Here is an 11,480-nt window from a genome sequence, read left to right as displayed (position 1 = left end):
TCGTATTCAGCTTATATTTTAGCTACATGCTAGCTTTTTTAGCTAATTTATTTTTTCATCGTTTAGGTTAATTTGGAGTTTAGCTAATATTTTAGTCTTATGCTAGCTGTTTTTGCTAAATTAGACATTTTACCACTTGTTTTTGGCTAATTTAGCATTGAGCTAATATTTCAGCTACATACTAGCTGTTTTGGCCAACTCTGGCTTTTTTTCAATTTTTTTGGCTATTTTGGAGTTTAACTAATATGTCAGCTACATATATATAATATTTCGCTGTTTTGTCTAATTTTGAATTTCTTTTCAGTTTTTTTAGGCTCATCTTTATTTTTCCTTTGAAATTGGTAAAGTTACCTTGTATTATTTAAGTGAAATTGTGTTAAACAGCGTTCAGGTCTTTGTTTATCTAAATCCATTAACCGGAAGTTATGTATCTGTGACGTCACAGAGAAAAGGTGAAGTTTTCTAGATACCTTACAAGATAATAAAGTGTAACTTAGATATGCGTAACAGTAAAATAAATCTTCTGTGCCTCAGTCCAACGGGTATTTCCAATCTTGATATAATCGATTTATTTAATTTTGAAATGATTTTATAATGGTAATTTACTTGATTAGCAAACTGCCTCAGACAGATCAGTCAGTCGATTCATTGTTACTCCCCTACATCTTTATAAATATTCTTTCTAAGAATTAACCTCTAGTAACAAACGGATAAGAATGGAGTAAAAGTGCTGCTGATATCACGTATTTCTCATTTTCAGTGTGAAACACTTTAGTGTGCCGACTAGAGAAGTTGGACAGCCTCCTGCTCTCGGGCTAGATAACACTTGCACTTCCCACTACTGAATGAGAAGGTGGGAAATCAAGTGGGGAGACAAAAAAGAACACGCAGCTCCTTTTCATGAGGCACTATAACACTGAGGGCTTTCTCCACCTGCCACTTTCCTTGATTAACCTAATGTGGGCTCACCAGGAGAAGCTGAGCTGGACATGGCTTTGAGCAGTGAGTACTCACCCCCAAACTGTTGTCATAAGCTGGCTTATAGATCCACAGCTAAGTGTTTTTCTATGAGTTCATCCAGGACTCCTGCTGCTCTGGATGGTTGCCTCTAAGGTGTGGGACACTGAGGCTAAACCTGTAGTATTTGTGTGCAACAGAGCTGCCAGGAGAGCGTTGAACATTGTGGCCGAGCTGGAGAGTGCACTGGTGAGGGTTCTTTTCTTAACTTTGAGATCATTATTGGCAGAATTTAAGTGTTTCTCATGAGTCTTTTTGAGTTCTTATCGTCACTCATCCGCCTGTTGGTTGCCTGGCTATTGTCCCGGTTCTGCTTCATTTCAGAGTGTGTGCACTGACTTGATGACCCTTTCCTCAGCAGTTCTGCTTCCCTGCACTGGGTTTAACGTTGCAACATGGGAAGAAAAATCGGTATGTCTTTAAATCGTTTTCTCCACTGGAATATTTACTTGTGCTCAAACCGGCAAGGTTAGCGACAGTTTTGTGTGTTTTTGTGTGTCGCTACAGGAGCAGGAAAAAAGAGGAGACATTGTTGCATCGTTGAAGCTTCTTAATGAGAATATAAGAAGTATAAGAAACTCAACACAACCAGGATGTGCAACTATGTTGCTGCAAAGATTAGACAACAACATCAGAAACTATTTACTCATAATCACAAATCTCCAGCTAAATGTAAGAAAAAATTACACATTATAATAAAAAAAGTTATAATTTGATAGCAAATGTTTTTTTATTTTGGGTATTTTTCTTAAATTAATTCTGTTTATAGGATCCAAAAACCTCAAAGCTAAATTTAATTTTCTACCTTTAAGTACAAAAATATTAAATATAATTTTATAACACACTTTTATTAAAATGTACTACCAACTTTCTCCCGTGGATACGTTTCCTGGTTTCTCATAAAAGTCAGACTTTCTGGAATATCCCCTCCCGGGAAGTGATGATGTTTAGTTGTGCGAACTTGAAACTTCCTTCCTGGGAACGTGAAGGAGATAATTCGGCATAGTTTCCTAGTGAGACAGTCCTTCTCAATAGTCACGTGTAAAAGGGGTGCATTTAGTTTCATTTGTGTGCATAATGTCGTGTGTCCAGGCTTTTAAATGTATTTTTATGGCTTGTGGATTGGCTTCATGGTCATTTCTTTTGCCTGTCATCATCAGCTTCAGCTCTTTCTGCTTTTTTTGTTTGGACCAGCAGGGGTCAGTGCTTCCTCCATCATTGTCTTGTGTTCCCCAAAGCACTCAGAGTCTGAGAAGAGTCTTGCAGAGCTACAGCCAGCTGATCTCAGGCAAACTGGAGAGTTTCATTCTCACCCTGGGAGACAGATGCGCCTCTCAGTGACACAGCAACATATTCATTGAAGGAGCTAATTTTATTCTTTTGTACCAAATTTATTTTAATTTGGCACACATGCAACTTTCATGAAGTGAATGCTACATATTACGCACTTTATTGGATAGTTTTAAAAGCCACTTTTAATTTATTCTTGCGTACTTTTATATTTATACTTATTTTGTATTCTATAAATATGTAATTAACCCTCCTGCCTTTTTTGAAAATACATATTTCATTAATACATTTTCTAATTGCATCAGTAGCTAAAGCTACATTTTGAATCAATATGTATATTGCTACTTGACAAAGAATATATTTGTAAAATGTTCTAAATAAATGCCATATTTTGCATTTGCAGTTTTCAGATGGTTTTTTGGTTAGTTAGGTGACTTTTTCTGGATTTATGGTAAACTTGACATTTTTAATGTGTCATTTTTTTTCTTTTTACGCCTGTTTTTATCGTTTTGAAACTATAATATTAAAAGACAGAATAACAAATTGCAGAAATAAGTGCCTAACTAAAAGAAAGTACATCAAGCAGAATGTATATAGCCTAAAAACAATTGTAAATGACACAAAAGTATAGTTTCTTGTGCAATTAACCATCTTCCTTATCAAATACAGGCCATTTTACATTATTCACTCATTTATTTGACTTTATATTTGTCAATTCAGTAAAAAAAAGTTGAAAATGTGTCTTAAACTGCTTAATTTAATTTAATTTAATTTTATTTTATTTTATTTTATTTTCATTTTATTTTATTTTATTTTATTTTATTTTATTTTCATTTATTTTATTTTTTGTTTAATTTAATTTTATTTTACTTAGATAACGTTTACTAAGTTATCTAACTAATTAGAAATGTAAAAATAAATAAATAAATAAATAAATCCATTTATTAAATTGTCTAATTTCCATTAGCGGAAATGACGTCAGGGTTTAATTAGTGGAGATCTAGCCTGCAGGTGCGGATGGGACGTCTGAGTTGACCCGCCGTACCCCGCTGCGGGTCACTGAAGCGGAGAAGTGAGTGAAAAAGTTCTTCGTCATTTCAGAGGATTTTTCCAGTCTACGTTTATGTAAAGTCGGACGGTTAAAATCCTCAAAATGACAGAAAAAACACATTTGCTGCGTCACGGTCTGACCTCTGGAGCCGCTCCAGACCCGCTAACCGAGTCCGAACTGTCTGGACTCCAGAGGGGCCGGGAGGCCCCGAAACTCGGAGTCATGTTTGGAGTGGTCATCCCAACACTGCTGTCCATGTTCAGCGTCGTCGTGTTTTTACGCGTGGGTGAGTTTCACGCAAACATAAAACGGATATTAGAACTATTTTTGGGGGGAAAGGATTAGTATGAAAGACTTTTATTTTGAAAAATATTTTTTTAATCAATATTTTTAAGATTATCTAACACCTTAAATATTAAAATGGTTAATAAACTTTTATTTTCAAAATGAAGCAAAAATATATCCACTATTTTAAATTACAATTTTCCTATTTTTTAATTTAAAAATGGTTATTTTTTTATTTTATTTTTTGCTTTACAATCTAATCTAATACATTTTAATCAGTTATATTTTAAATATTGTCTAAACTCAGGTACTTTTAATCAAATGTGTAGAATAAATCAGTTTATCTGAAAACATATGCTTTTGAGTTGTTGTTTTTTTATTTTTATTTTTTTCAGGATTTGTTGTGGGACAAGCTGGACTGTACCATTCCATCTCCATGTTCATGGTGGCTTACTTTATAATTACAATGACTGTTCTGTCTGTTTGTGCCATCTCTACTAATGGAGCTTTACATGCTGGAGGTGCTTATTGTATCCTTAAGGAGACAAAATACTTTTAACTTTTTTTCTTTGTGGTATAATTTTCTAAAATTATTTTAAAACCCGTCCACTTTCTAAACATTTTGTTCTTTAATTTAGATTCCCAGACATGATCAGTCGAGCTCTGGGTCCTGAGTTTGGTGGCAGCATTGGAATCATGTTTTTCCTTGCCAGCGTGTGTGCATGTGCGCTCTACATTTTGGGTTTGGTTGAGGCCATCATGACTACTTTTGGAGTACCAGAGGGTAAAGTTAGTCATAAAGTTGGATATCTTTTGATGGGAATGTTTTAAAGCTTCTGACTGTCTCACAGAGAGTGCTGCAGTGGCTGCTGGTCATCAGGTGCTGCCATCGGGGTACTGGTGGTGCCTGCTGTACGGCACCGTCCTGCTCTTTCTGTGCTTCATCGTCTGCTTGGTAAGACCTGCATGTTTTATTTACAGGTTCTCTTTTTGAATTATTATTTTTGTCTTGTTTTTACAGCTGAAGAAATATGTTATTTTAAATAATGTTTTAATAAATATCTGATGTGGAATCACTCACCTACAGCCTTGAAAAAGGGATCAGTTGAGGAAAAATGTCAAATTTAGGCGGAAGTTGTAATGAAAAGTAATCTTTTACATCATAAATTGCTATTTTTCTTAATTATCACTTAATATAAATTAAAATTAATTCAAATTTAGACTTAAATGTGGCTTTATCCTCATGTCATTTATTTATGACATAAAAACACAATTATATGTATTTAATAAAAGAAAGAAAAAGTCTTAAAGTTCTGCTTCAATGATCTGTTGATATTTGTAAAAGCCTTCCCAGTAGGATTTTAATTACTATTATACCCTTTTTAGTTAAAATCAGAAAACCAATGTCGTTTTCTAAAATATAGTTTCTTAGAAATTCGTCTCAGAGACAGTTGGCACAGAGCAACCCCGCCCCCTTTCCCCTCCCCGTTCGACAGTATTTTCAACATCACAAATATAAGCTCTTTTTTAAACATCATTTTCCATCTGCTCCTGATTTAACAGCGATTTGAACACTCAGAAATGTAATTTTAAGCTCAATTTTCTTAATATATGTCCTCTATCATTGGAAAAATGCCTCAAGAACAGAGTAAAAATACAAAAACATGATTGAAAATTATTTAAATGTTGGGTACCAACATGTCATTAATAAAATAGAATGGTTAAATGATTTTTAAAAGAAAAGTGTTGTTGTGTGGCTGCGGAACTTCCGAACTTCCAAACAGGCACTCCGATTATTTTTTCCTATTAGTCGACTAATCAGGTCATGCACAAACTGGATGTAACGCACACATCTTAACCATCATTAGCTTTAAAGTAACTAAAAACTAGATTTTTAGCATTACCTGCGATAATGCTAGTGTGAATACTGTAAGCTGAAGCTGATAGCCTGCTAAAATATTAGCTAAATGCTAAATTAGCATAAAAAATGAAAAAAGCCTAAGTTAGCCAAAATAGCTAGCATGTACCTAAAATATTAGCTAATCTCCAAATTAGCCTAAAAACTGACAAAATCCTAAACTAGCCAAAATAGCTAGCATGTAGCTGAAATATTAGCTAAACTCCAAAGTAACCTAAAAAACCTCAATAAATGCCATAATAGTCCAAAAAGCTAGCATAATGCCATAATAACTTTAAACTTTACTACACTCCGACTCCATATAATATAAAGTAAAGACTAATCGACTATTTAATTAGTTGTCGACTATTTTAATAGCCGATTATAGAGAATGAACACACAAATTTCACTTGTCTTTTCAGGTGGGAGCTCACATCTACGCCAAAGCCACTTTCTTGATTTTCATCGTAGTCGTGACAGTCCTGGCCTCTGTCTTCATTAGCTTCTTTGTTTTGGAACCCACTGTGGTGATTCTACCAGATACTTTTCATGTTAACACCACCAGCCCAGCCACTGCTAATTACACTGGCGTCTGGCTCCGCACTCTGGAGGGCAATCTATTCCGTGAGTGTCGTTAAATATTATGGTCAAACTTGAACTGGTGTCAGCCCTCTTATGAGGCCTGCAGCAGAGATATTGTATGATCTCATCTCTAAACTACGGTGGCCCTGAGGTGCAAATCACATCAACAAAGTAACACAAAAACAAAATAAAAATCACGACGGCTGCTAAAAAAGCAACATTAAATTAATGTTTTGCCCAAATTGTGGTGAAGATTTGATTGAGGATTCACCAAACTTTTGTTTGAAGTTTAAAGAAAGATCTTGTTTTGGAAGAAATTGCCAAGTCAAATAACCTCCTGTTAAAACAGTGAACAAACATAATCATCCAATCAGTATTTATCAGTATTTATTTTCTTTTATTTCATTTTGAGTTCTTAACCCTTTAACACTGGAGCTACAGTGTTTATGATCTTTGAACACAAAAAGTAGATTCTGAAGGAGAAAAGACACTTTTCTCCTTCAGAATCTACTGGAATTTGTGTTGAAAAGTTGCAGTATGTTGAAAATGTTGTGTTTAAAGAGTAACCAAACACTAAATCAACTTTTTTTTGGCGGTTGACCTCTATAAATGAGGCTTTAAAAGTGCTGTCTGACAACATATTAAAATAAACTTGTTCAATTCCTGAAGATATAGTCAAAAACCGTCTGTGTGCTGCCCCCTACATGTTGAAACGAGGTATTACAGTCGAATTTTGCGATTGGTCAACTGGTGTAAGTCCATGAAGTTACACGTTATGCTCTGCAGCTCCAGTATAAAAGCCCCGCCCTTTGATTCTGTAACGTCTGGTCGGTTGTTGTTGTGTTAGCTTTAGCATGGCTACTAGGTGTCAAAAATCTACTGCTTTGCACAACTTTCCAGTGGACTTGGAAATTAGGGAACATAGGTTGATTGCAATTGGCGTTATACCCAGTGAACTCCATCCTGGTGATGGATCTGCAATGAACGTTTCACTCAAGATTATTGCTTAATACATTAGCCTTTATTAGCTATGATGCTAACCACTCTCAGACATCGGTCCACGTCTTGAGCCAGCGGCTTGAAACAAAAAGGTTCTGGACTGAGCGTATAATCCTCAACCTCCTCAGAAAGTTCTGCGGAGAACCTTGCATCACTTTTGCCGGTACCACTCTCCATATTGAAGACCTAGGGTACGCTACAAAAAACTAACCTAACTGTCAATCATAGATCCAAGCCACACCTCTGCCCCTCAGTCCTCCTCCTCTAGTCCCGCCCCCTTTTTGGGGGGGCATATTTGAAATCTAAGCTGAGAATAGAGGTCGACTTGTTGAGACAAAGTCGACCTGGAACCCGGGAGAAGCTTCTTCTGTTTGGTGACCCTTTAAGTGTCACTGGTGTTAAAGGGTTAAATTGACTTAAAACTTTTCACTTTTTTGGAATTAATTTAGTATTTTTATTACTTTTTATTTTCTGGAATTTCATTTTTAATTTCTAAAATTTGACCCTTATTTTAATTGATTCCTTTTGCTTTTTTAATTATGTTTTTCATCGTTAATGTTTTTCCATTGAATGACTTGTTGATGTAATTTGGACTTCGGGGCCACCGTACCAAATCGAGAAACATGCCTTTTCACCCGTATGAATAAATCCTTTCCGTTCTTAAGCTCATTACACCGTAGACTACACTACAGGTGACCTGATGAGTTTCGCCACAGTGTTCGCCGTCATGTTCAACGGCTGCACCGGGATCATGGCCGGATCAAACATGTCGGGTACGTTTTTATTCCAACTTGGGACACAATGTTTTAGTTTATAAAAGAAAACATTTGGTTAAAATTTGAGTTAAAGTCTAAATTGTCCAAAATTGTTGTTGACTGGACTCCTTCATATTTAGTATTACTGTCAGACAATGTCGATTTAAAAAAAATATATTTTTGACATAGTGGATTCTGGAAAATTCCATTCTATCATTTGCATTTTTTTAAAGATTTTAATAGATTTCGACAAACTGTCAGTGAAGCACAAAAACATTCAATTTTAATAAGTGTGATCTTTTGTTATCCAGGTGATCTGAAAAACCCCGGCTACTCTATCCCAAGAGGAACGCTCGCCGCCGTCCTCGCTACTTTCATTATATACAATCTCATTAGTCTGCTGTCGGCGCTGACCTGTGACCGGTACGACGCAACACAGATGCACATGAAACACACAAACCCATCATCAGAGAGCTGGAAATGTCTTTGTAAATGCCACAATTAGAGACTGACATTCACTGACTTTTATTAGTTTATGTGCTGAAGCGAAGTTTAAATTGGAGCTTTTTTTCTTGCAGTTACCTTCTCCAAAGAGACTACAGTTTTCTGGGAGACATCAACGTATGGCCTCCGATGGTGACTGTTGGAATCTACTCCTCTGCCATGTCTGCCGCGATGAGTAGCCTCATAGGAGCTTCCAGGATCCTGTACGCTCTATCGAAAGACAACTTGTTTGGTGAGATTCTTACTTATAAAAAGCTGCTGCAGATGATGCACAGACTCTTATTTCGTTTGCCGACTTTTCCTGGAAGACACTGAGGTGTTCCCAGGAGAAATAATCTCCGCAGTGTGTCTCTGGTCTGCCTCCTCCGGATTGGACGCCTCATTTGGACAGCGTATGAGTGGCATTTTTGCCAAATGTCCAAACCAACTCCACTGGCTCGTCTCATTGTGGAGGAGTGCCAGCTCTGCTTTGAGTTTTCCCAGATGGCTGATCTTTACTCCCTAAATCTAAGAGTCCTACTCTGCAAAGGAAGCTCAAAGTCTCTGATCTTGTTTAATCTTTTAGCCACAACTCAAGAAATACATTGAGAGCTTTGTCCTCAGACGCTCTCGTGACTAGATGGTCTGGTTTAAGGTCAGCTTAACTGCTGCAATAATCTATCATCAAAATAGGTAAATAATAAATCTTTGACTTTTTCCCATTAGAAATGATCAAAACTAGATAACTAGATTACCGGTACCTCCCATGCGCCGTGACGGTCCAACTTTGAGTGTAAACCCTCACCTGAATTGCCTGGTCCACTCTATACCGGACCGTACTGTACCGTCCTGAACTCTGGGAAGCTAACCCAGGTTTCCTGCGCACCAGAACCTACAACTGAGCCGCTTAATATGTTTTTATAATACACATATAATAGTATTCTGAAGGTACCCTTCAAGTTTTATTTCTTTTTGATTACTCTTTTGAGACTGGAGCAAACAGACATTCAATATTTTTGCTAAAATTGACTGTATGGCCTCCATCTTTACAAATGGGCGGCCATATTGGATTTTCCTGGTGGATGACCTGCTTTTCAGAAAGAGGGCATTCAAAGGTAGATCCACGCCAAATTTGGCACTTGTGCACCAAAATGTATAATTTGTCTGAAATATCGACTCTCCTACTTACAACCACAACCTAACATTAGCGGTGCAACAAAAATGGCAAAAGATCCTGAAGATATCCAGATGGATGTGTCTGTAAGTGGAGACATCGGAATGGACCGGAGCAGGGAGCTTGTGGCCAAATGCGTTCTTTCTTCTGCTTTTGATTCACAACAATTTGAATAAAGAAATGCTCAGAAATGCAGTTTTAAGTTTAATTTTCCTTAATTATGTCCTCTAAAATGGAGTGTGTCAACATTCTCCTATGTTGGATTCAGAAAACCTATAATGATTGGAGTCGGAAGGTTTTACCTGGCAAAACATCTGATCCTTCCTGTCATGTTGATGAGAATATAAAGTTTACATTCTGGTTGAGACGAAGCTCTACGGACAGGATAAAACAAAAAGGTGTCTTTAATTATTCAGCCATCTGCTCTGATGTGATTTCTGTGAGATGTTCATACTTGTTTTGAGCTTACTGTCTCATTGTCCTTGTAGGGGTTTGTTCATTTGGAAGGCATCACTTTGCAGATGGCGGCGCTGACTTTCTCTGAAGGAAAAAGTCCTTTCATTGTGTGTTTGGCTTCACAAGTGCAGAATGACTCACTTGTTTGTCTGATTTGGTGTTTGTGAGTAATCGAGTTTTCTCTTAAGGAGGCCATATTTTGTTTTTATAAATCAATTACATTCGCTCATATGTACATGTCCTGACAGGGATTACATTTTATCTTTGTTTAATTTGGTGTCAATTGATCATTTTTCTCAGTTTTGGTTGATGCCTGTCAGGCTGGATCTCTTCTGATTGGTTAACTTGACCAGACATACCCTGTTAGTTAACTCGCTTCGGAACTACTTATTATCTTATAAACACAAACAGCACAAATAGATTTTCAAACAGATGGGAAAACACCAACCTAAAGATTATTTTACAGAGATCCTGAAAGACATCCTTAAAGTTGTTCATTTTCATATTTGATATAAAGTTAATTTAGAACAGAAAAAGTCTATTTTTTCATGTTACAGATTTCAAAAGCCATGTTTTGGAAAATCCTGAATGAATTTTGTTCAACGATTGGTACAAACACACAAAACCTAAACCACTTTTTCTGTATGTGAAAAATAAAGTGCATCCACTGCTGCCTCATGCAAAAAATCCTTTTGGAATAAAAATAATGGTGACAGCAACGTAAAACATAGAATAAACTAAAGTAAATAACTAGTTATACTATATTTTCTAAGTAGCACACAGTTTAGTTTATTTATACAGCACCTTAAAATGACCTCGGTCAAACAAGGCGCCGCACTTTAAAAGTTCAAAGAACAATAAAAACACAGCTAAAATGTTTAAAAAAAATCCAGATAAATATATGTATATATCAATTACATTAAAACACCAGATAAAAACAAAGCTAAAACAGTAAAACACACCAGCAGAGCAGAGTCTCATGCCATGTCAAAAGCCTGGAGATAAAAGTTGGTTTTAAGAAGTTTCTTAAAAATGCACAGTGAGGATGCAGGTATACTTATGAATTTCACCAGATGTTTGCTTGGCTTTACAGACCAAGATTTCAATCACAATTCCGCTTCAAAAACAACTTTTGGGGGGGAAAAAACGATGAAAAAGCCCAATCAAAACAAGGTTAATTTATAGGAATTTGGAGAAAGTGCTGGTAAAAACCCATAAATGCATTAAAACTTGGACTTTTACCTTTTAGGCCAGAGGTGTCGAACTCAATCACACAGGGGGGCAAAATCCAAAAACACACGGGCCGAACGGGACAAACATTTATTAAACACAAAAAAAAATAAACTACCATTTTTAAACTTTAAAAACGTGTGTTTTTAAACATAAATATGAATACAACAGACAGTACCGTATTTTCCGGACTATAAGTCGCGGTTTTTTTCATAGATTGAACGTCCCTGCGACTTATACTCCAGTGCGACTTATATACGA

The 11,480-nt window shown here is 36.3% G+C and overlaps 2 protein-coding genes across 3 annotated transcripts in view; both read left to right on the top strand.

The window, feature by feature from the left end:
• thpo (thrombopoietin) overlaps positions 1–3,102 on the top strand; it is a 5,615-nt gene extending 2,513 nt beyond the window's left edge. The window contains exons 2-6 of one of the 2 annotated variants that reach the window (XM_036216407.1): positions 776–1,002; positions 1,082–1,206; positions 1,342–1,428; positions 1,525–1,689; positions 2,215–3,102. In XM_036216407.1, the coding sequence (XP_036072300.1) occupies positions 990–1,002; positions 1,082–1,206; positions 1,342–1,428; positions 1,525–1,689; positions 2,215–2,358 (534 nt within the window). In that variant the 5' untranslated portion in view covers positions 776–989 and the 3' untranslated portion in view covers positions 2,359–3,102. Of the gene's footprint in view, positions 1–760; positions 1,003–1,081; positions 1,207–1,341; positions 1,429–1,524; positions 1,690–2,214 lie in introns of both variants that reach the window. The other variant, XM_024274052.2, reaches the window with a different exon arrangement.
• A 180-nt stretch (positions 3,103–3,282) lies between these two features.
• LOC112147805 (solute carrier family 12 member 9) overlaps positions 3,283–11,480 on the top strand; it is a 13,755-nt gene continuing 5,557 nt past the window's right edge. Inside the window, exons 1-8 of the mRNA XM_024274415.2 lie at positions 3,283–3,644; positions 4,039–4,173; positions 4,290–4,427; positions 4,495–4,598; positions 5,963–6,164; positions 7,787–7,894; positions 8,188–8,299; positions 8,455–8,612. Coding sequence (XP_024130183.1) covers positions 3,461–3,644; positions 4,039–4,173; positions 4,290–4,427; positions 4,495–4,598; positions 5,963–6,164; positions 7,787–7,894; positions 8,188–8,299; positions 8,455–8,612 — 1,141 coding nt within the window. The 5' untranslated portion in view covers positions 3,283–3,460. The remainder of the gene's footprint in view (positions 3,645–4,038; positions 4,174–4,289; positions 4,428–4,494; positions 4,599–5,962; positions 6,165–7,786; positions 7,895–8,187; positions 8,300–8,454; positions 8,613–11,480) is intronic.

Source organism: Oryzias melastigma, linkage group LG17 (genome assembly GCF_002922805.2).
Source record: "Oryzias melastigma strain HK-1 linkage group LG17, ASM292280v2, whole genome shotgun sequence".
NCBI classification, from domain to species: Eukaryota; Metazoa; Chordata; class Actinopteri; order Beloniformes; family Adrianichthyidae; genus Oryzias; species Oryzias melastigma.
The sequence above is the reverse complement of the archived record's forward strand: the minus strand, read 5'-3'. Positions and strand labels throughout refer to the sequence as shown.